Source organism: Lynx canadensis, chromosome F1 (assembly GCF_007474595.2).
Source record: "Lynx canadensis isolate LIC74 chromosome F1, mLynCan4.pri.v2, whole genome shotgun sequence".
Taxonomy (NCBI): domain Eukaryota; kingdom Metazoa; phylum Chordata; class Mammalia; order Carnivora; family Felidae; genus Lynx; species Lynx canadensis.
The window spans coordinates 32610969-32637541 of NC_044319.2; the positions used below are offsets into that span (position 1 = coordinate 32610969).

At 42.9% G+C, this 26573-nt stretch overlaps 1 protein-coding gene across 2 annotated transcripts; it reads right to left on the minus strand.

Moving 5' to 3' along the window:
- Nucleotides 1–365: 365 nt before the first annotated feature.
- SERTAD4 (SERTA domain containing 4) lies at nt 366–11506 on the minus strand. 2 transcript variants are annotated; one of them, XM_030303114.1, is made up of 4 exons: nt 11463–11506; nt 6238–6429; nt 4928–5043; nt 366–2849 (listed from the first exon to the last, which is right to left on the minus strand). In XM_030303114.1, exons 2-4 carry the CDS (start codon nt 6410–6412, stop codon nt 2088–2090), a joined length of 1053 nt encoding a protein of 350 aa, XP_030158974.1. In that variant the 5' UTR covers nt 6413–6429; nt 11463–11506; the 3' UTR covers nt 366–2087. The 2 variants fall into 2 exon arrangements, with proteins under 2 accessions (XP_030158974.1, XP_030158975.1); XM_030303115.1 differs by lacking the exon at nt 11463–11506 and having other exon boundaries at nt 6238–6477.
- Nucleotides 11507–26573: the final 15067 nt, after the last annotated feature.

Sequence of the window (26573 nt, forward strand, 5' to 3'; positions counted from 1 at the left end):
CTGTGCTGACCGCTCAGAGCCTGGAGCCTGTTTCAGATTCTGTGTCTCCCTCTCTCTTTGACCCTCCCCTGTTCATGCTCTGTCTCTCTCTGTCTCAAAAATAAACGTTAAAAAAAAAAAAAAAAAAAAAAAACCACTGTCCTCTTAATCCACAGGAATCTAAACTTACAAACTAGCATCATTCTAAAATACCTGTCCAATTGACCTCTTAAAGTAGTCTTTCATTTTGAAGACACCTGCATGGCCACTGTCCACTAGACATTTAGAGTTTTTTAAAAGAGAAAGAGCAATGGAAAAGAGAAACACTGCTGAGGATTATTAAAATAACAAAATCTTAATGAATTTTGATCATTTTAATAAATATATATCAAGAAAACCTCACTTTATTACAACAACACAGTCATATACAAGCATCTATCATCTAAGTTTTCAACATCAAATGTTTATCAAATATTGAAAATAAAGGACAAAACATTACTAGACTATTTAGCCATAACACAAGAACATGTTTTAAAAATTGGTCCTTGTGGACATTGTCCAAATGATCCTACTCATACACTGTATGAATGAGACCTATATTTAATATTAATAGCAATAATAAAAAAGCTTTATCTTGGAGAAACTGGGAGGACGTACTTATTTCCTCCATTTGGCATTTGGTTCCTGTGAAGTATTGTTTAAGGAGGCCCAAGTCAATTAGCAACCTTGGAAACTGCAATACAGTGTGGAAGAAGTTGGCTGGAGAAGGGCAGACGGTCAGAGGGGCACTCTGAACACGCTCTTGCAAACGTACAAATTAAAGAAATCACTGAGAAACATGTTGACCAAATACATGGTAGCTATTGCCAGCTGAGTCCCATTTCTCCAAAATAACTTTCCAAAAACTAAAATCTTTACATTCTTTAAGATAAAACCTTATTGATCACCACATCATTTATTAACATTGTGCTTCTTAATCAACAGCAAAAGTCATATATAAAAAACCACATGCTTTCATAATCTAAACGAGTGAAATGATGCAAAACAGATTAAAGTATAATGCATGCCACTGGTTCATGAACTTCATTGGACAAGAAAACAAAACAAAACTAAACAACCCAAAACCCAAAAAACCCAAACCCCAGCAACAGACCGTTGCCATAGAAAAAGCTCAAGCAGCTTAGTGCTGGCTTCTAACAGCTCTATTGTTGCCCCCATCCCTTTCTAAAAATGCCAAATCCAAAAGCAATTGGGCATCAAAAACAAAGAAAGGATAGAGATGTTGAATCAAAAGTTGAACGCAATAGTTTCGAAGTTAACGGTTTCCAAACGATATTGATCCACCCTGTGTATTTTTTTTTCCTGTTTGTTAAATCCCTGCTGTAACTCTTGATTTATCCTTAATTTGCACATTGGCAAAAATTAAGATAAAGTAAGGCACCAAAAATCGCCCTGTATTAACACCTCTCTTTAACAGCCGAATCACCCATCACAGGCAAGCCAGGAACTTGCAGGGATCACCCCTCTACACATATTGTTGATTGCCACCCCAAGACTGGTGTTTCATTATGTTCCATCCTCTTTTCATCTGTCACGCAAGACTGTTAAATATAAATACTTAACGGCACCACGAGGCCACTTCATCTAGCTCCCTGTCTTCAGTCTTTTATTCAGAAAAAAATAGTCACGTAGAAGCAGGCATCTTTTGCTGGTTGTTTTGGTTTGCTTACCAAATAACTACCTAATTAGTTGGCGAACATGTTGGAAGTTTCTTAGCTAGTGACAGATTCCTTGGGGGTAATGGAAAGATCACAAGGGCACACTGCCCCCAGGCTAATCTACTGACCTTTTCCATAAGAAAACTAAGGTCTACTTTTAAGCATTAAGTCAGCTGGTTTTTGGGCAAAATCACCACATTTATAAGTAGCTCGCTGATGCCTACTATACAGATGTTTTATGCAATCTGCTCTCCAGGCATTAAAACGACACGGCATGTTCATGGCATAATTTTATCAGTTGTACAAAACTATAAAATCCATTCAAAATAAAATTTATGAGAGCTAATTGATCATGCTGTGCATGCTTCAGAGTTTCGGTGAAAAGATGGCTCATATTTTACTCCCTTTGCTGCAGCACAGTTTGTTACTTGGTGAAGGCTCCTTTTTCCTTAAGGATTTTTTCCAAGACTCGCTCACATTGCTTTTTTCATTATATGCAGTCTCAAAATAATCATAAAATTGGCCTTTGCACTCAAAAGCCAGGTCATTTCCCACAGGTTCATGGCTTATGGGGCCACCATCCCTGTTGGTGTCATGATTTGCTTTCTCATCACTTAAGGTGGCCTTTTCCTGAACGCCTAGCGACCTGACATTAGTAACAAAGATTTCATTGGCAGGTATCTGGCCATCACCCTTGTAAATAGGTGCGCTGCCTACGTCAAAATCCACCTGGTGGGAACAACTCGGTAAAGGTAGAGGGGGAGAGGAAGAGGAGGATGAGGAGGAAGAGGGGACAGTGGTGGAGGCACTTCCAACGCTAGCATGGACAGAAAGGGGTACATTTAGGTAGTGACCACCACATTCTTGGTAAAAGCAGCAGGCATGAAATTTTTCACACTCCTCTTTGGCCATCCGTGGTCGTTTTCGGTAGGGACAGTCTTGAGCCATGAACCACTCTTGAGCAGAGGTGCCATTGAAAGAGCAGGCAGGAAAGCACCAGTTACTCTGCATGATGATTTCTCCATGGATCCTTTTCATCAAATTGTTTATAAGGACAGATCTTCGCAGGTATACCTCAGGATCGTCGATAAACTTTAGCTTTTCTAATGACATATAAAGGATGTGGGCTCGTTCCTCAAAAATTGAGATGGTCTAAAAGTCAAAAAAGGAAGAGAAAACTTAGGTCATGGGCTACAGGAAAATGTCATCACAGTACATTTCTTTCTTGGTAGTCTCTGGATCTGGGAATACTGGGCTCCTGTTTCTCCCAAACTCATTTAGGGATGCCGTCCCTGGTGTTACTAATGTCTCCCCGCGCCCCCATTCCTGAATCCCTGGTGTGGTCAAGCACCTGGGAATCCAGTCACAATGGAGACCTCAGCAGGGGGAGGTCAGGTTGTTCGCTCTTATATGGCCCCGTGAGGGAGATGCTGAAACACACAAATCTACACTGCTAAAAATCAGGAGAGCAGTTTCTCGGGGCGGGGGCGGGGGTGGGGGGGGCAGAAAAGTAGTAACAAGAGGCACGAAGAGAGGCTCTCAGTTGCTGGCTATGTTGTTTCTTGATCTGGGTGCTAGTTACATGGGTATGTTCACTATGTGAAATCCATCAAGCTGTACCCTTAAGACACTTGTGCTTTTATGTGAGTGTATACAAACACATACATACGCGCACACATATACTCATACATTACATGGGAATAAATGTCTTTTGAAAGATGGCAAAATACAGGTCATAATAAGTATACTTCAAACCCTGGCCAGGAGCATGAGAACTGCTTTCAGGGCTGTCCCTGTGGGTTTAACACTTGGAATTATCTTTGCTTGAACGAGGGACAACAGCCTTTCCCCTGAAAAGATCTGTCAGTTGAAGGGCCAAAGTAGGCTTCCTTCTGGAGCCAGGCAGGAGAAGAGATGCAAGGAAGAAATGAGAAAGACTCACTTCTGAGCAGTGTGCTACCATCACCATGTGATGATTGGTACAGAGGCAACTAGAAATTCGCTGCAACCATAACACAAAAACGAAAGAGGAAATAAACAGCTTGTGTCCTGGGGGCCACCTCTTCCAGGCCATAAAAAAAAAAAAAAAAGGAACTTTAGCATGACCTGAGGAGCTATGAACAAAGCCAGCTCAGGATCAAAGGCAGGAACTATACATTCAGAGAAAAGCTCAGCACCTACCAATGCATGCCCAGGTCATTATGAGCAAGGCCAAAGCCAACACCTTGAAGGATAAGCTTGTGGGGTGGCGGGGAGATGGGGTAAGAGGAGACAGAGAGGAAGTGCATCAAAAAATTAAAAATCCTCTCCATGTTTCAGACAACTATGCTTTGGCTTATACCCTCCCTTTTCTTATTTTTAAGTTCATGCACTTATTTCGAGTGAGCGAGCAGGGGAGGGGCAGAGAGAGAAAACCCTAAGCAGGCTCTGCACTATAAGCTCGAAGCCTGAAGTGGGGCTCGAACTTGAACTTTATGGAACCGTGAGATCATGACCTGAAGCCAAAATCAAGAGTCAGACGCTTAACCGGGGCCACCCAGAAGCCCTGGGGTTATACCCTCCCTCGATTAAATCTGTAGCTAGTTTTTAAAGGAGGATAACCATAAAGAAAAGAAATGGTATCTGAAAAGCTTAGTGGCCAGTTTCCTACTTCTTCTTATGTATGCAAAAGAGTTAGCTGTGGTCTTTTCTTGGGAATGAATTACATATTTTAACAAAGTAAACATATGCAGCCAGTGTACAAGTGCATGTTTCTACTTCCACGCATGCTTTCAACAGATGGGGAGTCCACCTGTAAAGGGTCCTGAGAAGCCCTGGGGAACCGCTCCCAGGTGGGCACCCACAGAAGTGGCACTGGCCACTGGAGCTAGAGCTTGGGGAAGGGGAATGTCAGGAAAGAACAAGTGCTTTTCTGTGCACACGTGAAAGCACACACCATTCATAACCATTAATGCAACTTAAGAAAAATCAAATCATTTGTAAAAAAGATGTTCCTTGGATTATGTAATTTTGTTATTTCTGGGTAGAGGAGCTCCTGCTGGCTCTTTCCTCAATTCCTTGTGAAAATAACACAGGACCCAAAAAAGGGACAACGATTAATATGGCTCTGCTGAGAAGTGGCTCATTTTCATTGCTTGGGTGGAACAATTTAATTTCTGGAAATGGATCAAGCAACTGTTACTAAGTATCTTAAACTCTTAATAAAAAGAATGACTATTAAAACAACATACTTTATGGCTACAGCTGCTGAGTGGTGGGTGAAAATCCTCTTCTTCCACATACTTCCTCTTAAAGTATGTGATCTTGGATGTTGTTATAGGATTTGAAATTCCCCTGTAATGTGATCCTGTGGTAATAAATCAGATATGACAAATGACATGCGGTTTGCCAGACTCTCCAAACAAAATACTTTCCTTTAATTTCCTTATAGAAGATAAGTTGGCTACGTATCTGTCTGTACATGTGGTGATTAAAAATAAACATTTGTCTTAATGGTTGCTATCATACAGAATTGTGACCCAGGCTAGGCAAGGATTTCGAGGTAATTATAAAGGAAAATGATCTATTTCAGCATTTACTAAATACTCAGAATCTTAACTGTATGCACAAACAGCAAAATTCATAAGAGGAAAGAACAGTATTTGTTCAAAGTGTTTAATTAAATCCATGATAACATAACACCACTGCTCAAATGTATACATCTTTAACTGTCAGCACTAACAACCAAATAACTTTAAAATGTTATTGGCTGTAGGTAAGGAAGCAAATGACTACCTGCATATTAGAGTTATAATTTTTCTTTCTTTCAATATATGAAATTAAAAACTTTTTAATTTAAAAGTAAAATTTGGGCTATCCAAAGTCCTTTTTCCTCTCAAAAACGTAGTATGTCAGCCATGAATAAAAGTAGGGTTTAAATTTTAAAGAACAGAGCTTTTAATCCAAAACAAACTTCAAAGAGTACTTATTTTACATTATAGTTTTTTTTTAAGGGGTACTACATAAAAACCCAAGGAACTTACCTTAAAATACAAGAATAAAGAATCAGGAAGAACATATATCTAGATTTCAAAAATTTTCCCCCTGAATGTGAAAGCCAGTTGTGTGCTTAATAAAAAGAAGAGACACACAGCTTCTGGCCCAAAGTGTAGATTCCTTTATGTCTCATGGGATAAAGATTTCATTGTCAAGCTCACCAGGACTTGTGTAGCTCTGAGAGAGCCATGCAGTGCTACAGGGTGAAAAACCAAAACCCAAACTCAAGAGTTCCAAAATCTGGTTTGGTTCTTTTAAAAATATAGGTGCATGACTTATACACGCAGCAGCAGCTTGCGTAGCCTCAGGTCTGAATGCAACTTGAGTATCACGTCTGGTCCCCTCCCAGGAGCCCTGGGCTCACTTATGAGAGGTGTACAGGCAGCCTGGGAAGTCCCTGGAACATGAGCTCTCTCAGCTCAGAAGGGCGCCCCAGACACCACCCCCGCCCACTAGTCTGGCAGCTGAGCTGCAGAGGGCAGCAGGGGAAGGTCAAGGGCAGTACCTGCCAGTGGGGGACCGGCTCCCCGGTCTCCCTGCAGAGGAGCCTGTGCTGGCCCAGGGGGGCTTGGGCCTCCGTAGCTGTCAGCCTCCCATAGTGTCTGGTACCCAGCAATTTCAGCAGCTCCTTCTGAGACAATGGGCTCGCAGAATCTATTCATGGACAGAACCAGAGTCATCTCTGACAGCCTCAGATCTAAAAAAAAAAAAAAGAAAGAAAGAAAGAAAAAGAAAAAGGAAAAAGGAAAAAAAAGAGAAAAGAAAAAAAGAAAGAAAGAAAGAAAACAGCCCTAATCAAGAATAAGCCAGGGAATGGCCTTGGCATTTTCATTCCTTTGCTTTGGGAAACTTTTACTTCTCAGTCCTCCCCTTCACCCTGAAACATTTGATTATTTTTTCAAAGAAAACCTCAGCAAACTCTCTTGCTGCTATTAGCTCAGCCTCTGTGTTCGGCAATCTGCATTTCATGGGCGGATCTTTAAAATCCCATTTCTTATTGTTCTCAGATTCCCCTCAGCCCTCTTTGAGACAGCTGCTTTGCCTCCTAACACATTTTCCTTTCCCCCTGACCTTCCCGTACAAAATGTACCCCTAAGAGGCAAGTCCCGGACCCTTGCGCTTCCTTTCTATTAATAAGGCAAAATCAATTTTCTAGTCAGTCCCCAGAGAGTCTCCTTTGATGAAATCCGCTAATCAATCAAAAGGAAAGGGTGGGGAGGCAGAAATCTCCACCATTAATCCCTACTGATGCGCTCAGGTTTGGTCCGTGTGGCTGGGCCTCTTGTCTCCTTTCGGCTGGGCCAGCTCCTCTACAACATTCCGGGGCTCCCTCCACTTTCTTTTCCCAAAACGAAGCAGACAGAGACACACTTGGTAGTTGTTTCCACCAGCCCTGATCGGCCTGAACTGGATCTGCCTCCAGTCAAAACACTGTGAGATGAAGACAGAAAATTGGCTCCAGTTTCAAGCCGGGAGTTGCAGCCCCACAGGAGCCAAGCACAACATCAACGGAGCAGGCAGAATATTAAACAGGAGCCAGGGCTTCAGGGCCAGAGGCAGCCGGCAACTCTTTCCTCGGTGAGGCCCAGACACAAGGCAGAACTTTCCAGGAGGCACCACACCACTGCCCTCCTCTCCAGTTTGCGCCCCTGCCTGGGGCCTGCGGGGAGACTGGGAGCCTCTCTGCTCTGTGATGCAGCGCTGGGCCCCTGCTTAACTCAGGCGGACCAGGCCACTTCCAGGGGGGCTCAGTGTCTCCACTTGGTCCTGAGTAAGGCTCGAGGCAGGGTGAAGAGTGAGTTCAAGGGGGAAAAGGATTTGATACTAAAGCAAAAAGACCTATGGGCCAGAGATCAGTGGTGAAGGCAGAGAGGCCTCAGCACCTTTATTAGCTGCCAATTCCTTTACAAGACCTGAACCTCCACTATCCCACTTTGCCATTTAAAGAACTGTCACAAGGAGTGATGTCAGGTCTGCTTTCTGAAGACTGATTGTCTTTCAAACATACGCCAAAGGTCTACTTCACGTTTTCCTTCTCCAAATTATACAGCTTGTAATGTTTTGGGGAAAGGGTGAATCTCCTGCTGTCTAGGAGACTGTGATTACCTACATGTTATACGGAGGGTCCACTTCCAGGTAACAGAAGGAAAAACACCAGGGGAAGGGGAAATAGCTTCACTGAAGAGACAATGTCCTCTGGCTAACAGAGCGGCTCTTGGCAGCCAGGACTCCATTCTTTGTTCGGGCTTCTCTTGGAGATCCTAAATTCTGTCCCAACCTCACTGAACAATGAAGCAAGGCCTTCTGACAGACAGGGGGAAGTGTCCACGTCAGTGGCTGGAAGGAGGACCCAAATGATTTGGGCTGCTAAATGACCTACCACTTCTCTTTTACACTGCAAAGAAGCAGCACCAAGGACTTAGTAAACATTATTAGAAGAAGAAAAAAAGAGGTGTTTGATTAATTCTCTAAAAGGCAATAGTGGGACATACCATTTATTTTGCTCTTGAGTCATCAAAAAATTTAGGGCTACCCTGATTTAACAAACGAAGCTGTTCTATCACCCCTCAAACTCGGCAACCAAACAAGCTATCAAGCCTCACGATGACAGATTCCCTGGGAGACTCTCATAAATGGTCTAATTTCTTAACCTATGATAAAAGACAGTTGTTTCAGTAAATGCTATTCCAGGAGCACGCGAGTTATATAGCTTTTTCTCGGTCAGTAGCCCTTTCTCGTTGACTGCAGTGGTGGTTTCCAGCTTGAAATTCACATTCACTTTTGTGCTGGATTCTGGGAATAAGACGCAAGCTTTTTGTCTGTTGAACTTTTATTACATAAAACCAGAGGAGGGTTGACAAATCCACTCCTCTTAAGAAAGCATTTGTAGGCCCCTAGAAGCAATTACCTTTGTTTAATAGGACATTATATGGGCCCTGTGCTGTTTTATGTTCCTAAGAGTTTGTTTACATATTAATAACTTATTGTTGTAGCTTTTTTGGTTAAGGATTTCAGTGTTTCTACTTGTTAGTATTGACTCCAACACATGAAATTCCATCAGTTACACATTTGAACTTGAAACACGGCATAGTTGTCTTATCTTGGCTCTTTTCTTCGTGAAATCTAATTTCTGTAAGTTTTTTCTTTTTTGAACTGGAAACCTGTACACACAAATATGCTGGAGAAGCTGAGTTCCTTCCATAAGTGATTTATGTAAGTCTGAATAAAATATGAGTGACTTTGGATTATTTGGGGGCTGGGAGAAGATTCTGCAATGGAGTCTTCCTAGGAAGCCTATTTAGAATTTACACCAGGATGTTAACAAATTAAGAAGGCAAGTTCAATGTTCAGGAAGAACTGGGAGTGTGCGGTGCTAAGCGCTCATGTTTCACATGACTATTTGTATTATACGTGCAGATCCAAACTGTCACTATTCTCTGTACGATGAGATTTACATTGTAATTCTGCTACTGAGTTCAGAAGTTTAAATCCACAAATTCATGTGCTGTTATTATTAGATATAACCACAAAGATGTACATTTATGGTAAGATTTGTATTTTTTAACATCAGAGGTGAGTGGATTCAAAAGAAGGTTGTTAAAGTGTGTTTTGTCTACACATGGGTTTAAAAAATAAAAAGGTCCTAACCTCTTATTCCCAGGTTCCTGCAGGTCAGTTTTGTCACCCACCTGGACGTAGCAGAATGACACCTCACGCATTCCCAAAAGGCTAACGACTAAAATGTCATGCTTTTTCAGGAAATATTCATAGTAAAGTTACCAGGCATTGCTATACAATTTGGTTTTTCCAGATGACTTACGCATGTTTTTTCCTCAGAGCCATTATAACGCTAATAGGAGAGGTAGGCACATAGAACAGGGTGGCTACAGGTTCAGCGGCACCTTGAATCTAAGAGGGGCTCCTGGTCATTCTTTGCCTCCCCCTCCCCCTCCCCCTCCCCAGCATTGGAAATTAGAGAACATTAAAAGCATCACAGCAGTTAGAGATCTGATTCCCACACGGAAACGCAGAGAAGGGCTGGTATGTTCAATGCTGCCAGTCTTAAAATGTGCTGCCCAGGTGGACCAAGACCCCACCCCACCCCCAACCCGACCTCCTCCTTGTCCTTAACAAGATCCCAACAGCTTGTCCAGCTGCCGCTGCTGCTCGTGGTGGTGGAAGGGGCTGAATGGGTGGAATAAAATCCTTCAACCCTTCCGAATAGACAGATGTCGCTTTTCTGCCACTCGCTGCAGTACACCTGTCTGCCCTAGAAGTGCATTTCTCAGCTGTAGCTTCGAGAGATCAGGAGCTTTAGGTCAGGTCCTAGGGCGAGAAGGGCCGGTGCTGGGCCTGAGGGGGAAGATGAGGTGTCCGGGTGTCCGAGCCCTGGCGCCAGGTCTCCCCATCCCAGGCCCAGGGTCGCGACGTCTAGAGAACCGACCCCCCTGCAGGCACCACGTCCGGGAGACTCCGGCACAGACACACCCCAAGGGGTCGGTGCCTGGGCCCCTGAGTCCCTTCTCACGTAGGGAGCAGAGCCCTGCCGGCCGGCGGCCGCAGGAGAAAGTAAACAACACCCCAAGTGTCTGGGAACAAAGGCAAGTTGTCTTTCCACGGTGCGCGAGCCGTGCGCCTCTCCTGAAGAATAAGAGCTATTATTACTCTTTCCTTCTTTTCTTTCTTTCTTTTTTCTTTTTTTTTTTTTTTTAAACAAGTTTCCTTCTAAGGGAAATAAACACCAAAGGTAGGATTCCAAGGAAATGACTCACAGCGGCTGGCAGGGCTCTGGCGAGGCTGGCCCCGTCCCCGCGCTCCAGCCCGCAGCAGATGCCTGCCCGGCCCTCCCTCCCTCCCTCGCCGGCCAAGCCCGCTCGGAGCCCGCGGCTGCGGGAGCGCCCGGCGCGGCCGTGGGACCCGGGCGGCGGGGACAGCGCCCGCACCTCCCGCAGGCGTCCGCTCTGTCCGCGCCACCCTGGGCCGGGGGGGGGGGGGAGGCGCCTCTCCCCCCGCCTCCACGGCCCCAGCCGGGCACTCCGGAAAGTTGCTAGGGCCCAGGAGGCGGGAGGGGAGGAAGGGAGGAGAGAGAGGCGGAGGCGTGGACCAGGCGGGCAGCAGCCGAGTCCGCCGGGGAGGTGAGCTGAGGACAGAGGAGCCGCCGCCGCCCGCAGCGAGGCTCGGCTGCCGGGGAGGAGAGTGCGGGGGCGGAGGTGGCGGAGGACAGAAGGTGTCAGCTCCTGCAGCTCTTCCCTTTTCTCGAAGACGCGCGCTCCTGACATCCACAACCCCTCCCTCTCCACCTGCCCAGCGTCGCGGCGACCAGACCCGGGGGCATCCCCCCTACTGACCCCCCGTCCCCTAGGGAAAGGGAGGGAGCGTCCGCCGCGGGCCCTGGGGGCTCACCAGGGCTGCCATCCCCACCCGCCCGCGGAGTCGGCTGGGTGCGCGCGGGCGGCAGCGGTTCCCGCCCCGGTGAAGGCCCCGCGGCGCAAGCCAGCCCCGGGGAAAGCCCGCGCCGCCTCGGCGCCCGGCGGCGTCCCGGCCCCCGCGCTGCCCGGGTCCCGCTCCGGCCGGTGCGCGTCCGCTCGGCGCCCCCGGCGCGGCCCTGGTGCCGGGAGGCCGCGCGGGTGCCACTCGGCGCGCGAAGACTCTGCCCGCGGGGACCGGCCCTCGCCCTCCACCCGCCCGGGCCTCGCCGCCCCCGCCGCCCGCGCCCGGCCCGGCTCTTACCGCGGGGTCAGCCGGGAGGCGGCGGCCGGAGCGCTCGCGCTGCCGCTGGTCCGCTCCGGGCTCGGCGCCAGCCCGGCCGCCGGTGCACAGTCGCGCGGGGCCCGGCCCGGCGGCCCGGTCGACGGTGGACGCTGGTGCGCGGCGGGCGAGGGTCCCGGCAGGTCCCGCCGCCGCGACTGGGGCGCCGCGCCGCCGTCGCTGCAGACGGTTATGGTAATGAGCGGCTCTGTCTAGCGAGGAGCGTGTGAAACCCGTCAATCCTGTTTGCCATTTCCCCGTGGATTTCCGAGGAGAGGTTCTGCAGGATGCCCCCAGGGTGAGAGAGGGAACATGACAAGCGCGCCCGCTCTCCCGCCCTCCCTCTGCTCCCGCCGCCGCCGCCGCCGCCGCCGCTCCTCAGGCAGCACACGGGGCGCCTTCCCCTCACCCCCACCCCAGCCCGCCCCCTGCCTCCTTCCCTCCTTCCCGCCCTCCCTCCTCCCTCTCCTCCCCTCTCTCCCCTCCCCTCCCCTCCCCTCCCGGTGCCCGGGGACACGCGGGCCCAGCTCCAGCCCGCAGCCCAGACCCCACGCGCTCCCCGGCTCCCGCCCTAGCCCTGGGGGCCCGTCTCCAGCCGGATAACGTATTCACTCTGCAACCTTCTGAGATGTCTTCTCTTTTTTTTTTTATTTGGTTTGGTTCTGTTGTTGTTGTGTGTGCGTGTGATTTAAAAAAAAAAAAAAAATCTGTGCCTTTCCCACCCTTTGAAAAGACTTTCTTCTCCTTTGCCACGGCAAACGGAGATGAGAAACAGATGTCTTTGCAGGACCAAGCAGTTATTCTCCCCTCGCCGCCCGCCCCCGCCCGTTCCCCTCCGGAGCTGCATATGTATAAAAAAGCAACATGGGTCCTACTGCAACTTGAATTGGCAACTCTTTCTGGGTGGGGAGCCTCGAGGGAATACCTCCAGGAAATAAAAAAGTAATAAAGGACGTTGTCCTTGGTCAAGGGAATGTAATTTAAGCCCCGGAATCACATTATTCTGCAAATAGTAATTTTCCCCTGTATTAGTCTCAATTGGAGTTTGTTTTTTGAAACATTAATTCATAACTTCTGTCTAGGGACTCCTCCATAGTCGAGATGGGTCATTTCAGGTGTAATGAACACAGAGGCTTGGAAGGCATAGACCTAATAAAATCCGGGGGAAGGCACCTGCACAAAAGTGTTACAAAGACTATAATGTTTGTTTACTGCTACTATGCCAGATGTGCTAAATATAACACTTCTTTAAAACAGTGATCCTCCGACTGTGAAAAACCAAACCTCTTGCTGCCTGGCTCCCTAGGAATCAAGGAGAGGCACAGACTGAAAATCAGAGAGGGAAGGAGTAAGATCAAGGACGACGATTAGCATCTGCAAATTGAACTCTATCTAATTTGCATGTTTATTTCTTAGAATTGTAATTAAATTTGTGTAATAAATGTTTTCCATTTCATTTGTACACTTAAAATTTGGGTGACTGACATGCAGTTAAGTGAATTTCTTTTCTTTTTTAAACAAATGTAGTTTATTCAATAAAGCGGCAAACAAATATTAGACATAATTAGAACTAATCTACTTTGAAGGTATTTTTGTTGAACTTTGTACACTTAAAGTCTCTCAGAGGTTTTAAGGGTATTAGGAAGCTGAGAGAAGGCAATTATGCTGAAAACAGCCTAACTCCACAGATTTCCAGGAGCATGATTTCATTTTTTCCAAAAAGACATTTCAGGGTTGCATGCCTAAAGTTGGGAATTGGGCAGCCATCTTGGCTTTATTCTGAACCATATTAAAACCATATTAAATTGCATTGGCTCTGAGCACCTAGGTGGCTCAGTCAGTTAAGCGTCTGACTTCAGCCCACGTCAGGATCTCACGGCTCAGGAGATCTCATGAGTTCGACCCCTGCATTGGGCTCTGTGCTGACAGCCCAGAGCCTGGAGCCTGCTTCGGGGTCTGTCTTTCTGTCTCTCTCTCACTTTGCCCCTCCCCCACTCATGCTCTGTCTCTGTCTCTCCCTCTCAAAAATATACACTGAAAAGTTTTATAAAAATTGCATCCGCTCACATAGGACACTGGCCATTATGAGAATAATTGTAAAGGTGAGGGGGCCCCTGGGTGGCTCAGTCGGTTAAACATCTGACTCTGGATTTCGACTCAGGTCATGATCTCACGGTTCCTGAGTTCGAACCCTGCATTGGGCTCTGTGCTGACAGTGTGGAGTCTGCTGGGGATTCTCTCCCTCTCTCTGTCCCTCCCCTGCTCGTGCTCTCTTTTCTTTTTTTTTCTCTCCCTTAAATAAATACACATTAAAAAAAAAAGAATTGTAAAGATGCCATTTTGTGCAATCATTGGGTGTTGCATGCCCAGTTTATGGGCAGAATATAATTTTCATTCGGGTAGAGGGAAGAGGGCAAGGAAACGCACAGGGCATTTAAAGCAGTGTGAGTACTTGAAAATCTGTATCAGTACCTACAACTGGTTAGTGTCTAACTCAAATGAAGAACTAAATGTGAGGGCTTGGAGGCATGGCTTATTATTGTTTTTATCTTCCTATATTAAAGTTTTATAGCATTTAAAGGACTGTGGGGAAATCCCCACATACACTTGGCTCTGTCAAAATACATAAAACCAAAAGGAGCAAATTAAGCATAAAATTGAGAAATAACATGAGACTAAGTATCAGCATGGGTTGCTTTGGCATCTTCTGGAGCTTTGGCTCTGAGAAATGAGCCTTCTGGGAAATTGGCATTGCCCTTGGGTGGGGAGGGCTCTTGGCTTTAATGTTACAACAAAATGACCTCACAACACAAGTATGAAATCATTGTACTTCACAGCACCCTCGTGGTTTTGAGTATGAACTTGATCGTGTCCCGTTCAGATATGTTAGGTTAGCATGTTTTACTAACAGCTTTCCTTGCCCTAATTTTTAATCTCAAGCTTGATGTTTTCTGAGATTCAATGCCCAACTGTTGACAACATGAACTAATGTCTACAAGCAGAAAAGTCAGTCAAACCTCCATGGAAGGAGAAATATCACTTAAAAGTTTAAAGTGAGTTTCTTGTTGAAGATGGCAAAATGGGAAGATCCTGAACTCACCATCTCCCACAGACACAAGGAATCCACAGCTAAGTGTGGAACAATCTCCTCTGAAAAGAAATCTAAAAACTGGTGGAGTAACTCCTTTGCATGGGGCCAAAGAAGAGGGAAACCACATCGAAGTGGTAGACCAGAAGCCCCATCCCTGGTCACTGTACCAGTCAGGAGGGAACTCAACCCAAAGTTTCTCCTGGAGGGTTGAAGTGTTTGTGCTGCACATCAGGCCTGAGTGGGGAAGGAGCAGAGAGAGTGGGAGCGAGAAAATCCCACGCAGACTCCATGCTCAGCACAGCACCGATGCGGGGCTTGATCTCATGGTTCATGAGCTCATGACCTGAGCAGAAATCAAAAGTCAGACACTTATCGACTGAGCCATCCGGATGCCCTCATCCCAGCTTCTAAGGCTGGGGTCTGAGAGATGACCCCTAAAACGTGTGGCTCATTGCCACCAGACCTAGTTGGCCATGGTGAGCTGAGAAGCAGCTCTTAAAGGGCCGTTGCACAGACTCACCCACCCCAGGGCCCAAAGCAGAAGCAACCCTTTGAAAAACAGCCAGACTGTATGTGAGTGGGACACATTTCCTAATTTTAAAGCATAGATCTGGGGGGGAAGGGGCCTGCTGAGATATTGTCCAGGGTTGGAAGCTGGTGGGTTCCACCTTCTTCCTCTCCTTCTGCCTTGCTAAAGCTTGTCACTGCCACTTGTTTTCCCCTTTCCCATGGGTGCCGTCTTTATGCTCCAGCCAGCGGGCACCATTTTGCATGATCTCCCTCTGCCTTGCTAAAGCTGGCGAGCACCATCACTTTTCCCTTCTTTCTTTTCCTTTTTTTCATTTTTCTTCCTCCTTCTGTAATTCTTTTCCTTTTTCCCTTTTCTTTCCTTTTCTTCCTTTTCTTTAGCAGGTGCTGTCTTCTCACTCCCCCTACGCTTTGCTCCAGCCAGTGAGCACCCTCTTTACGCTCTCCCTCTTGCTGCACTTACAGAGCCCCAGTATCTCCCGGAGGGGAGCTTCTACATCTGGTGCTCCAGTTTTACATTTGGTACCCCAGTTGTTGTGGCTACCACCCGGAGAATGGCCGTTGATTGCCTGGTCCTGGTGGCCCAGGGGTCTTGCATTCTTGGGTCCCATGGGGCTGCAGCAATTAGAGTGAGAGTTCCTGGCAGACTATCATTCCCAGCACACTGCACAAATCGTAGATAGAAACACTCCCAGTCTTTCTTAGCAAGAGGCCTATTTAAGCAAATAGGTCACAAGAACTGTGACCTGAGGGGCAGGCTTCTGGTTTGCATACTTACAGTAGCCTATGGAGGTGCCCTCAGGAAACGGAGGCCAGTGGAACACAAACTTTGCCCTCTCCCTCTGCCTCATGCCAGCTTGCTGATATCATCTAGAAAGGAGTTTATACCCTGTCTAGTGCCTTGATTTTTGTGACTGCTGCCAGGGGACATTTCTCTAGGGCCTGGCTCTGGTGAACAGTGGAGCTTATACTTGCTTCATGTCCCACAGGAATGGAACCAACCAAGAGTTCTTAAACAGCTACCACACCCAGGGCCCAGCAAGAGGCCACAGACCCAGGAGCTCAATCTTTCCGTAAAAGAGGCCTATTAGCTCATCATTGTTGTAGCACGAAGGGCAGGCTTCAAATTAAACACACCTCTAAGGGATGACTATAAATATTTCCAGAGACTTCAGAGATGTGAGGATCATCTTTGCATTCTCCCTCTGCTGTGCTCCAGAGCTCGAGCGTCTCTTGGAGGGAAGCTCATAAACATGTCTGGCACCCCAATTTTTATTACTTGTGCCCTGGTTTTTCTGACTGCTGCTCACGGGATACCCCCGGATTGCTGAGCTCTGGTGGGCAGGGGATTTGCATTCCTGGGTCCCAGGGGATTGTAACAACCAGAAAGACGGTTCTTGGCAGACTTCCACCTCCAGGACACAGCACAGACAGCAGACTGAACCAGACACCCAGTCTTTCTGTGAAGGAAGACTAGTTGCTAGTCCTGGAGCTTTGGCTGTAGGGGCAGGCTTCAGGTTGGGCACACATCTAGAGACTTTGGAGGTGTTCTTAGGGCACATAGGCCATGGGACGCCATCTTTGTGATTCCCTACTCCCTCACTACAAGTCATTAGTCTCTCCCAGAAAGGAGCTTGTACACTTGTTTGGAGCCCTGATTTTTGTAACTGCTGACCAGGGGACGCCTTCAGATTGCTTGGTTCGGGGGGCCCATGGGGCTTATATGCTTATGGTCCCACAGGCCTGCATACATGGACATTCTTTAGAAGCTGCTGCCCAACAGCCTAGCTTCCAATAAGCCTGAATCTGGATGCTGACTGACACGCTCTCCTTTGGGACACTGACTAGCCTTGGCACCCCCTCAACTACTGGGACCTATTAAAAATAAAATAGGTGGCTTCAAAAATCACAAAGGTTTGGGGTGCCTGGGTGGCTCAGTCCATTAAGTGTCTGACTTTGGCTCAGGTCATGATCTCACGGTTTGTGAATTCAAGCCCCGCATCGGGCTCTATGCTGACAGCTCAGAGCCTGGAACCTGCTTAGGATTCTGTGTCTCCCTCCCTCTCTGCCCTTCCCCCACTCTCTCTCTCTCTTTCTCTCAAAAGTAAATAAACATTAAAAAAATTTTTTTTAAATCACAAAGGTTTGAGAGACAACCAAGAGCTAGGGCAGGGTTGAACAATGTTTCATCTCTATACGAGGCCAATCCTTCAAGACTAGGAGAGGTGACTGTTTCATCTAATGCATAGAAACCAACATAGTCGAACAAAATGAAAAAAAAAGAAAAATATGTTCCAAAAGATAGATAAAACCTCAGAAAACAAACTTAGTGAAATGGAAATAAGTAATTTACCTGACAAGGAGTTCACAGTAATGGTTATAAAGATGTTCACTGAACTCAAGAAAAGAATGTATGAACACAGTGAGAACTTCAGCAAAAAGATAGAAAACATAAGAAAGTTCCAAAAAGAAGTCACAGAACTGAAAATACAATAACTGAACTAAATACACTGGAAGGATTCAACAGGAGACTAGATGAAGCAGAAGAAAGGACCAATGAACTTGAAGATGGCAGAGGAACGGACCCAAATAGTGTAACAAAAAGAAAAAGTGAAAAAAAAAAGGTGAAGATAGCTTAAGGGATCTATGGGACAACATCAGGGGGACTAATATTCACATTGTAGGGGTCCAATAAGAAGAGAGAGAAAGAAGTGGGAAACGTATTTGAAGAACTAATGGCTGAAAATTTTTCTAACCTGGATAAGGAAACAGACATTAAGATCCAGGAAACCAAAAAAAGATGAAACCAAAGAGACCTGCACCAAGACACATTACAATTAAAATATCAAAATTAAATAGGAGAGAATCTCAAAAGCAGCAAGAGGAAAACATCTTGCTATATACAAGGGAACCCCCATAGGACTATCAGCAGGTTTTTTTAGCTAGAACTTCACAGGCCAGAAGGGAGTGGCACAATATATTTGAAGTGCTGAAAGAAAAACATTTCCAACCAAAAATGCACTACCCAGGAGTATTATTATTCAGAATTTAAGGAGGGATAAAGAGTTTTCCAGACAAGCAAAAGCTAAGGGAGTTTATCACCACTAAATCAGAGAAGAAATGTTAAGGGACTTCTTTAAGTTGAAGAAAAGGGGGTGCTAATTAATAACAAGAAAACATATGAGAGTATGAATTTCACTGTAAAGGTAAATATATAGGAAAGATAGTGGATTAGACACATATCAAGCTAGGTAGAGGTTAAAATAGAAGACAAAAGTAGTAATAACTGTAGCTACAATAATTAGTTAAGGGATATATAAGATAAAAGGATGTAAAATATGACATCAGAAACAAAATCATGGGAGGCTACGTAGTAAAAATGTATGACTTTAGAATGCATCTGGGCCTAGTGATATGCAGTAAGATCCACTCTCATGAGGCTGGACAGTGAGCTGCAGCTCCCAATCAGCCATGTTATCATGAGGGTAAACAACTGACATATTTACAGCCATTCTGTACCCAACCACCTTTTATACAGTAGTCAATCAATTACATAAACTACGCAACATTTTATTATAAAATCAGCTTTGTGTTAGATGATTTTGCCCAACTGTAGGCTAATGGAAGTGTTCTGAACATGTTTAAGGTAGGCTAGGCTAAGCTATGATATTTGGTAGGTTAGGTGTATGAAATGCATTTTCAATTAATAATACTTTCAACTTCATATTGGGTTATTGAGATGTAACCCTATTATAATTAGAGAAAGATCTATACAGTGTTATGAGTCTAAGTGAAGCAAAAAACTATAGTAGATACACAAAAGGTAATGAGAAAGGAATCTAAGCATAACACTAAAGAAAATCATCAAACCACAAAGGAAGAGATCAAGAGAAGAAGAAAGGAAGAGAGAAACTACAAAACAGCCAGAAGTCAACAAAATGCAATAAGTACAAACCTATCAAAAAGTACTTTAAATGTAAATGGACTAAATTCTCCAGTCAAAAGACATGGAGTAGCTGAATGGATAAAAAACCAAACTCATCTATATGCTGCCTATAAGAAACTTCAGATCTAAAGACACACACAGACTGAAAGTGAACAGATGGAAAAATAAATCCCATGCAATGAAAACCAAAAGAAAGCTGGGGTAGCTGAATTTACATCAGACTAAATAGACTTTAAAGCAAAGACAACAAGAAACAAAAAGAAGGGCATTACGTAATGATAAAGAGATCAATCCAACAAAAGATGTAATAATTGTAAATACCTATGTAAACAAAAGAGCACCTAAATATATAAATTAATCTTAACATACCTAAAGGGAGAAATAAGCAGCAATACAATAATAGTAAGGAAATTTAATACCCCACTTACATCAATGGATAGATCATCCAGCCAGAAAATCAGTAAGGAAACATTGGTTTTAAATGACACATTAGACCAGAGAGACTTAACAGATACATACAGAATATTCTATCCAAAAGTAGCAGAATACACAGTCTTCTCAAGTGCACATGGAACATTCTCCATGATAGAACATATGTTAAGCCACAAAACAAGCCTGACAAATTTAAGAAGATTAAAATCATATCAAGTATCTTTTCTGACCACAATGGTTTGAAACTAGGGGGTTTCTCAGTTATAAGAAGAAAATTGGAAAATTCACAAATATGTAAAGAATAAACAACATGCTATTGAAAAACCAGTGGGTCAATAAAGAAATCAAAAGCAAAATCAAAAAGTACCTTGTGACAAATTAAAACGAAAATACAACATACCAAAATGTATAGGAAGAGAGGCAATTTCACAGCGATAAATGCTTACCTCAAAACATAAGAAAAATATCAAATCAACAAGCTACCTTTATATCTACCTCAAGAAACTAGAAAAAGAAGAACAAATGAAGCCCAAAGATGGAAGAAAAGAAATAACAAAAGACTAGAGCAAAAATAAATGAAATAGAGACAAAAAGACAATAAAAAAGATCAATGAAACCAAGAGCTGTTTCTTTGAAAAGATAAAAAAGAAAAAAAAAAAAAAAAAAGACAAGCATTTTGCTAGATTCACCAAGAGAAAAAGAGACAGGGCCCAAATAAATAAAATCAGAAATGAAAAGGAGACATTACAATTGATACCACAGAAATACAAAGGATCAAAAGAGACTACTATGAAAAATGTATGCCAACAAATTGGACAACCTAGAAGAAATGGATAAATTCCTAGAAACTTACAATCTTCCAAGACTAAATCATGAAGAATTAGAAAATGTGGATGTACCAATTACTATTAAGGAGATTGAATCAGTAATTTAAAAACTCCCTACAAATAAAAAAAGTCCTGGACCAGATGGCTTCATCAGTGAATTATACCAAACATTCAAAGGACTAACATAAGGGGTGCCTGGGTGGCTCAGTCGGTTGGGCGTCTGACTTCAGCTCAGGTCATGATCTCATGGTTTGTGAGTTTGAGCCCCATGTTGGGCTCTGTGCTGACAGCTTAGAGCCTGGAACCTGCTTCAGATTCTGTGTCTCCCTCTGTCTTTGCCCCTCCCCCACTCATGCTCTGTCTCTCTCTCAAAAAAGTAAACAAAAAAATTTTTAAAACAACCAAACAAAGAACTAACATAAATCTTTCTCAAACTGTACTGAAAAATAAGAGGAAAAAACACTTACAGACCCATTTTACAAGGCCAGTATTACCTTGATACCAAAACCACACAAGGACACCACAAGAAAGGAAAATTACAAGTCAATATTCCTGATGAGCATAGATGAAAAAAATCCTCAACAAAATATCAGTAAACAAAATTCAACAATGCAATAAATGGATCATACATCATGATCAAATGAGGTTTATTCCAGGGATGCAAGGATGGTTCAATATCCACAAATCAATCAACATGATACACCACATTAACAAAATGAAGGATGAAATCATATGATCATTTCAATAGATGCAAAAAAGCATTTGAGAAAATGAAATGTCCATTTATGACAAAAATTATTAACAAAATGGGTATAGAGTGAATGTACCTCAATGCAGTATAAGACCATATATGAGAAGCCCATTGATAACATCATACTCTAAGATCAGGAACAAGACAAGGATGCTCATTCTCACCAATTTATTCAACATAGAATTGGGAATCCTAGCAACAGCAATTAGGTAAGTAAAAGAAAGAAAAGACATCCAAACTGGAAAGGAAGAAGTAAAACTCACTATTTGCAGATGACATGATATTATATATAGAAAACCTCAAAGATGTCACCAAAAAATTATGGGAATTAATAAATGAATTCAGTAAAGTTGAAGGATAATCAACATACAGAAATTGGGCACATTTCTATGCACTAATAACAAACTATCAGAAAGAGAAATTAAGAAAACAATCTGATTTATAACTGCACCAAAAGGAATAAAATACTTAGGAATAAATGTAGCCAAAGAGGTGAAAGATCACTGAAAACTTTAAGATATTGATAAAGGAAACTGAAGAACACCCAAATTAATGGAAAGATATTCTGTGCTCATGGATTGGAAGAATCAATATTGTTAAAATGTCCGTACTACCCAAAGGAATGAACAGATTCAATGCAATCCTTATCAAAATTCCAGTGGCATTTTTTAAATAGAACTGAAACAAACAATTCTAAAATTCATATGGAACTACAAAAGAACCAAAATAGTCAAAACAATCTTGAGAAAGAACAAAGCTGGAGGCACCATGTTCCCTGATTTCAAACTATACTACAAAGCTATAGTAATCAAAACAGTATGGTATTGGCATTAAAAACAGACACATAGATTAATGGAACAGAATAGACGGCCCAGAAATAAACCCACACCTATATAGTCAATTAATTTACAACACAGGAGCCAAGAATATACAATGTAGAAAGTAGTCTTTTTAATAAACGATTTTGGAAAAATAAGACAGTAAAATGCAAAAGAATGAAACTGGATCGCTATCTTACACCATATACAAAAATTAATTGAATATGGATTAAGTATTTGAATGTAAGACCTGAAACCATAAATTTCTAGAAGAAAACATAGGTGGCAATCTCCTTTACATTGGTCTTGGCAATGATTTTTTTGGATTTGATACCAAGAGCAGAGGCAACAAAAGCAAAAATCAACAAGTGGGACTACCTCAAATTAAAAAGCTTCTTCAAAGCAAAAGAAACCATCAACAAAATGAAAGACAACCTACTGAATGGAAGAAATTATTTGCAAATCCTATACCTGATAAGGGATTAATATCCAAAATATATAAAGAATTCCTACAACTCAATAGCAAAAAACAGTTTGATTAAAATATGGACAGAGGGTCTGAATAGACATTTTTCCAAAGAAGACATACAAATGGCTAATGCGTACATGAAACACCACTCATCACTAATAATCAGGGAAATGCAAATCAAAACCACAATGAGATGTCACCTCACACTTGTTAGAATGACTTATCAGAAAGACAAGAAATAAAAAGTATTGGCAAGAATGTGGAGAAAAGGGAACCCTTGTACAATGCTGGTGTACATGTAAATTAGTGCAGCCACTATGAAAAAGAGTATGGTGATTCTTCAAAAAAAAAAAAATTAAAAAATAGGACTACTATATGATCCAGCAATTCCACTTCTGGGTATTTATCCAAAGAAAATGAAAATATTAACTTGAAAAGATGTAGACACACCATGCTCATTGCAGCATTATTTCTAATAGCCAAGATGTGGAAACAATGTAAGTGCACATGAATGGATAAATGGATTAAAAAAACTGTGACATAGGGGTACCTGGCTGGCTCAGTGGGTAGAGTATGCAATTCTTCATCTTAGGGTCATGAATTCAAGCATCCATGTTGTGTGTAGAGATTACTTAACATAAATAAATAAATAAATAAACAAACAAATAAAACTGTTATAAATCTCTACATCTATTTAGGAAAAAACCTGGATATACACACATACTGGAATATTATTCAGACAAAAAGATGAAATCTTGCCATTCACAACAATATGGATGAATCTTGATTTTATGATAACTAAAATAAATCAGAGAGAGAAAGAGAGATACTATGTGATCTCATTTATATGTGGAATAAGAAAAAAAAACCAATCTCATAGATGTAGAGAACTGGTGGTTGTCAGAATTAGGGGCTGGGGTTGGGTGAAATGGGTAAAGGGAATCAAAGTATGCAAACTTCCAGTTATAAAATAGAAAGTCATGGGGAAGTAATGTACAGCATAGTAACTATAGTTAATAATAATGCATTACATATTTGAAAGTTGCTTAGAGAGTAAATCTTAAAGGTTCTCATCTATAAGAAAAACATTTCTGTAATTATGTATGGTGACAGATATATATATTTTTTTTAATTTTTTTTCAACGTTTTTTTATTTATTTTTGGGACAGAGAGAGACAGAGCATGAACGAGGGAGGGGCAGAGAGAGAGGGAGACACAGAATCGGAAACAGGCTCCAGGCTCCGAGCCATCAGCCCAGAGCCTGACGTGGGGCTCGAACTCACGGACCGCGAGATCATGACCTGGCTGAAGTCGGACGCTTAACCGACTGCGCCACCCAGGCGCCCCTGTATGGTGACAGATATTAACTAGACTTATTGTGGTGATCATTTCATAATATATACAAATATCAGATTATTATGTTGTACACCTGAAAGCAATGTAATGTTGTATGTCAGTAATACCTCAATAAAAAATAAATAAAAATAAAAATTTTAAGTGAGTAAGTGGTGGCTACGGCATAAGAAAAGAACTAACTATAAATCAATAATGAAATATTTGAAATGAGTAAATGTAATTTATGAGTTGCAATATCCAACCCAAAAACTATGATGTCATTAATTTTTAGATATGTGTGTGAAGTTCCAAGACAGAAATCGGATTATAAGCCTTAAGATATCTTGAACTGCAAATTCACTGAAGACAGTGAACAGAGTCAACAGAGTGCCAGACTTAAAACTACTGAAACCCATTCATGAAAACTTTTTGTCATTTTTTTTAAGTTTATTTATTTTGAGAGAGAGAGAGAGAGCACGAGCAGGGGAGAGGAACAGAGAAAGGGACAGATAATCTCAAGCAGGCCCTGTGCTGTCAGCCCTGATGTGGGGTTCGATTCCACAAACTGTGAGACCATGACCTGAGCTGAAATCAAGAGTCAGACATTTAACCAACTAAGCCACCCAGGTGCCCCAACTTTTTATCATTTGAAAGGGAGATTTCCCAAGTAAAATCTGACTCTTTCAGACTACTGTGGACACTGCCCAATTGGATTAATAAAAAGTCAAAATTACTGGCTTTAAAAAAAAGTGTAACATTTTTTACAACAAAAAGAGGGGTCTATATTCAATCTCTCCAATTCCCCTTCTCTCATTCTCAAACTTTCTCTAATTATGCTTTTCCATTCCATCCGTTGAAACTGTTATTGTCCATGTCATTAATGACCTCCATGTTGCTGAATCCAAAACCTTTTCTTGGTTCTCATTTTCCTTGACCTGTGTGCAGCATTTGACCGAGCTGATCACTCTCTCTTCCTTGAAATACATTTTATCCTGCTTGCTTGGCAAACATACACACCTGTTTGCCTCCCACGTTATTGGTGACCTTCTCTATGACCTCTGAATGTTAGAAAGCTTTAGGCTCAGTCCATTGAAAGTTGTCAATATCTTTTGGCCACTCTCTTGTAGACCTCATCCAGTCTCATGTCTTCAAATACTGCTTATACTCCGATGATCCCCAAATTTGGTTCTCCAGTCCTAACCTCACTCTTGATCTCCAGACTCCTCTTAAATGTATAATGGACGCCACAAGATTTACAGATCCAAAACGGAACCCCTGATTGTCTATGCTCCTTCAACTCTGCCATCCTTAATATTCCCCATTCCAGCTAATAAACCATACTATTTTATTAGTTGCTCATGCAAAAAATGTTGGAGTCATCCTTGACTCTTTTTTTTTTCCCTTTATGCCCTACATCTAATACATCAAAAAATCCTCCAGGTTCTACCTTTATTTTATTTTTATTTTTATTTTTTTATGGAGCAAGGGTTTGAACTCTTTGAAGACTTATTTATTTTTTTCAGGTTTTTATTTAAATTCCTGTTAGTTAACATACAGCATAATATTAGTTTCAGGTGTACAATATAGTGATTGAACACCTCCACACAAAACCCTGTGCTTATCACAGCAAGTGCACTCCTTAATCCCCATTACCTATTTTACACATCCCCCTACCCACCTCCTGTCTGGTAACCTTAACGCTTTTCTAGAATGATCGTTTTTTATCACCCCTGGTCCAATCCACTGTGACCATCTCTCACCTGGGATATTCCAACAGCCTCCTAACTGGCCTCCCTACTTCAGTCTTTGGCTCTTTCTGTCTCAACAGAAAACAATGTCACTTTTGCTAAGATTTTTCCTAAGACCTTCCATTTCATTCAGTGTGAAAGCCAAATCCTTACAATGGCCTCCATAGGCTGGAAGTATCTCTTTACTTTTCTTTTTTTTTTTTTTTTTTTCTTTTCAGAACTATTTTTTTAAGTTTATTTATTTATTTTGTGAGAGAGATTGAGAGAGCGCATGTGTGTGCGAGCAGGGGAGGGACAAAGAGGGAAAGGAAGAGAAAGAATTCCAAGCAGGCTCTGCACTGTTAGTAAGAAGCCCAGTGCAGAGCTCAATCCCATGAACCATGAGATCATGACCTGAGCCTAAATCAAGGGTCTGATGTTTAACCGACTGAGCCATCCACATGCCCCTCCCTTTACTTTTCTGATCTCACTCTGTCTCCAGCTACTCTGGCTCCAATGCGTCAGGCCTGTGCTTATTGCCACAGGACACTTGCACTGGCTATTCCTTCTTCCTGGAATTCTCTTTCTCCAGATAGTGGCACAGATCAGTATTCCACCTTTTCCAAGTCTTTGCTCAAAAACCACCTTCTTAACAAAACCTGACCACTTTGCTTAAAATTCTAATCATCTCCATATCTTATTTTTGACCACAAGATTTATCACCTTCTAATAGGCTCTATATTTTATATATTTATTCTATTTATTACTATCTCTGCCTACTAGAAATTAAGGCCCATGAAGGCAGGGATTTTGTCTTTTTTATTCACCCCTATATCTCCAGCACAGAGACTGACACACTGAAAACACTCAATAAATATGTGTTGATTGAGCATTATTGACTGACAATAGTTTCACATTTGTACAGAATCCCAAAGGCTAAAATAGAGCCACTAGAGTCTATAGTATATAGAATGGTGAAGCAGGCAGTTTGTTTTCTCACTAACTCCTTTGTGTCTTTTAGTGTCTTCTAGAATTCTCTGGTCCAGTGCTTTTACCTGCTTTGCAGCAGTCCAGGACCTGAAGATGTTCCAAGATCTTCAAGCATCCAAATGGTTTTGCGCTGATTTGCCTGCCTGAGGGTCCCAGTACGATACCTCATCCAAGTGGAT

What these genes read in the sequence shown, in the direction of transcription:
- SERTAD4 (XM_030303114.1), bottom strand. Translation starts at nt 6,412, where the DNA reads ATGACTCTGGTTCTGTCCATGAATAGATTCTGCGAGCCCATTGTCTCA. An exon ending in AGCCGGTCCCCCACTGGCAG is followed by an intron (nt 5,044 to 6,237) that starts GTACTGCCCTTG and finishes TTATTACCACAG; the next exon opens with GATCACATTACAGGGGAATT. An exon ending in TCAGCAGCTGTAGCCATAAA is followed by an intron (nt 2,850 to 4,927) that starts GTATGTTGTTTT and finishes TTTGACTTTTAG; the next exon opens with ACCATCTCAATTTTTGAGGA.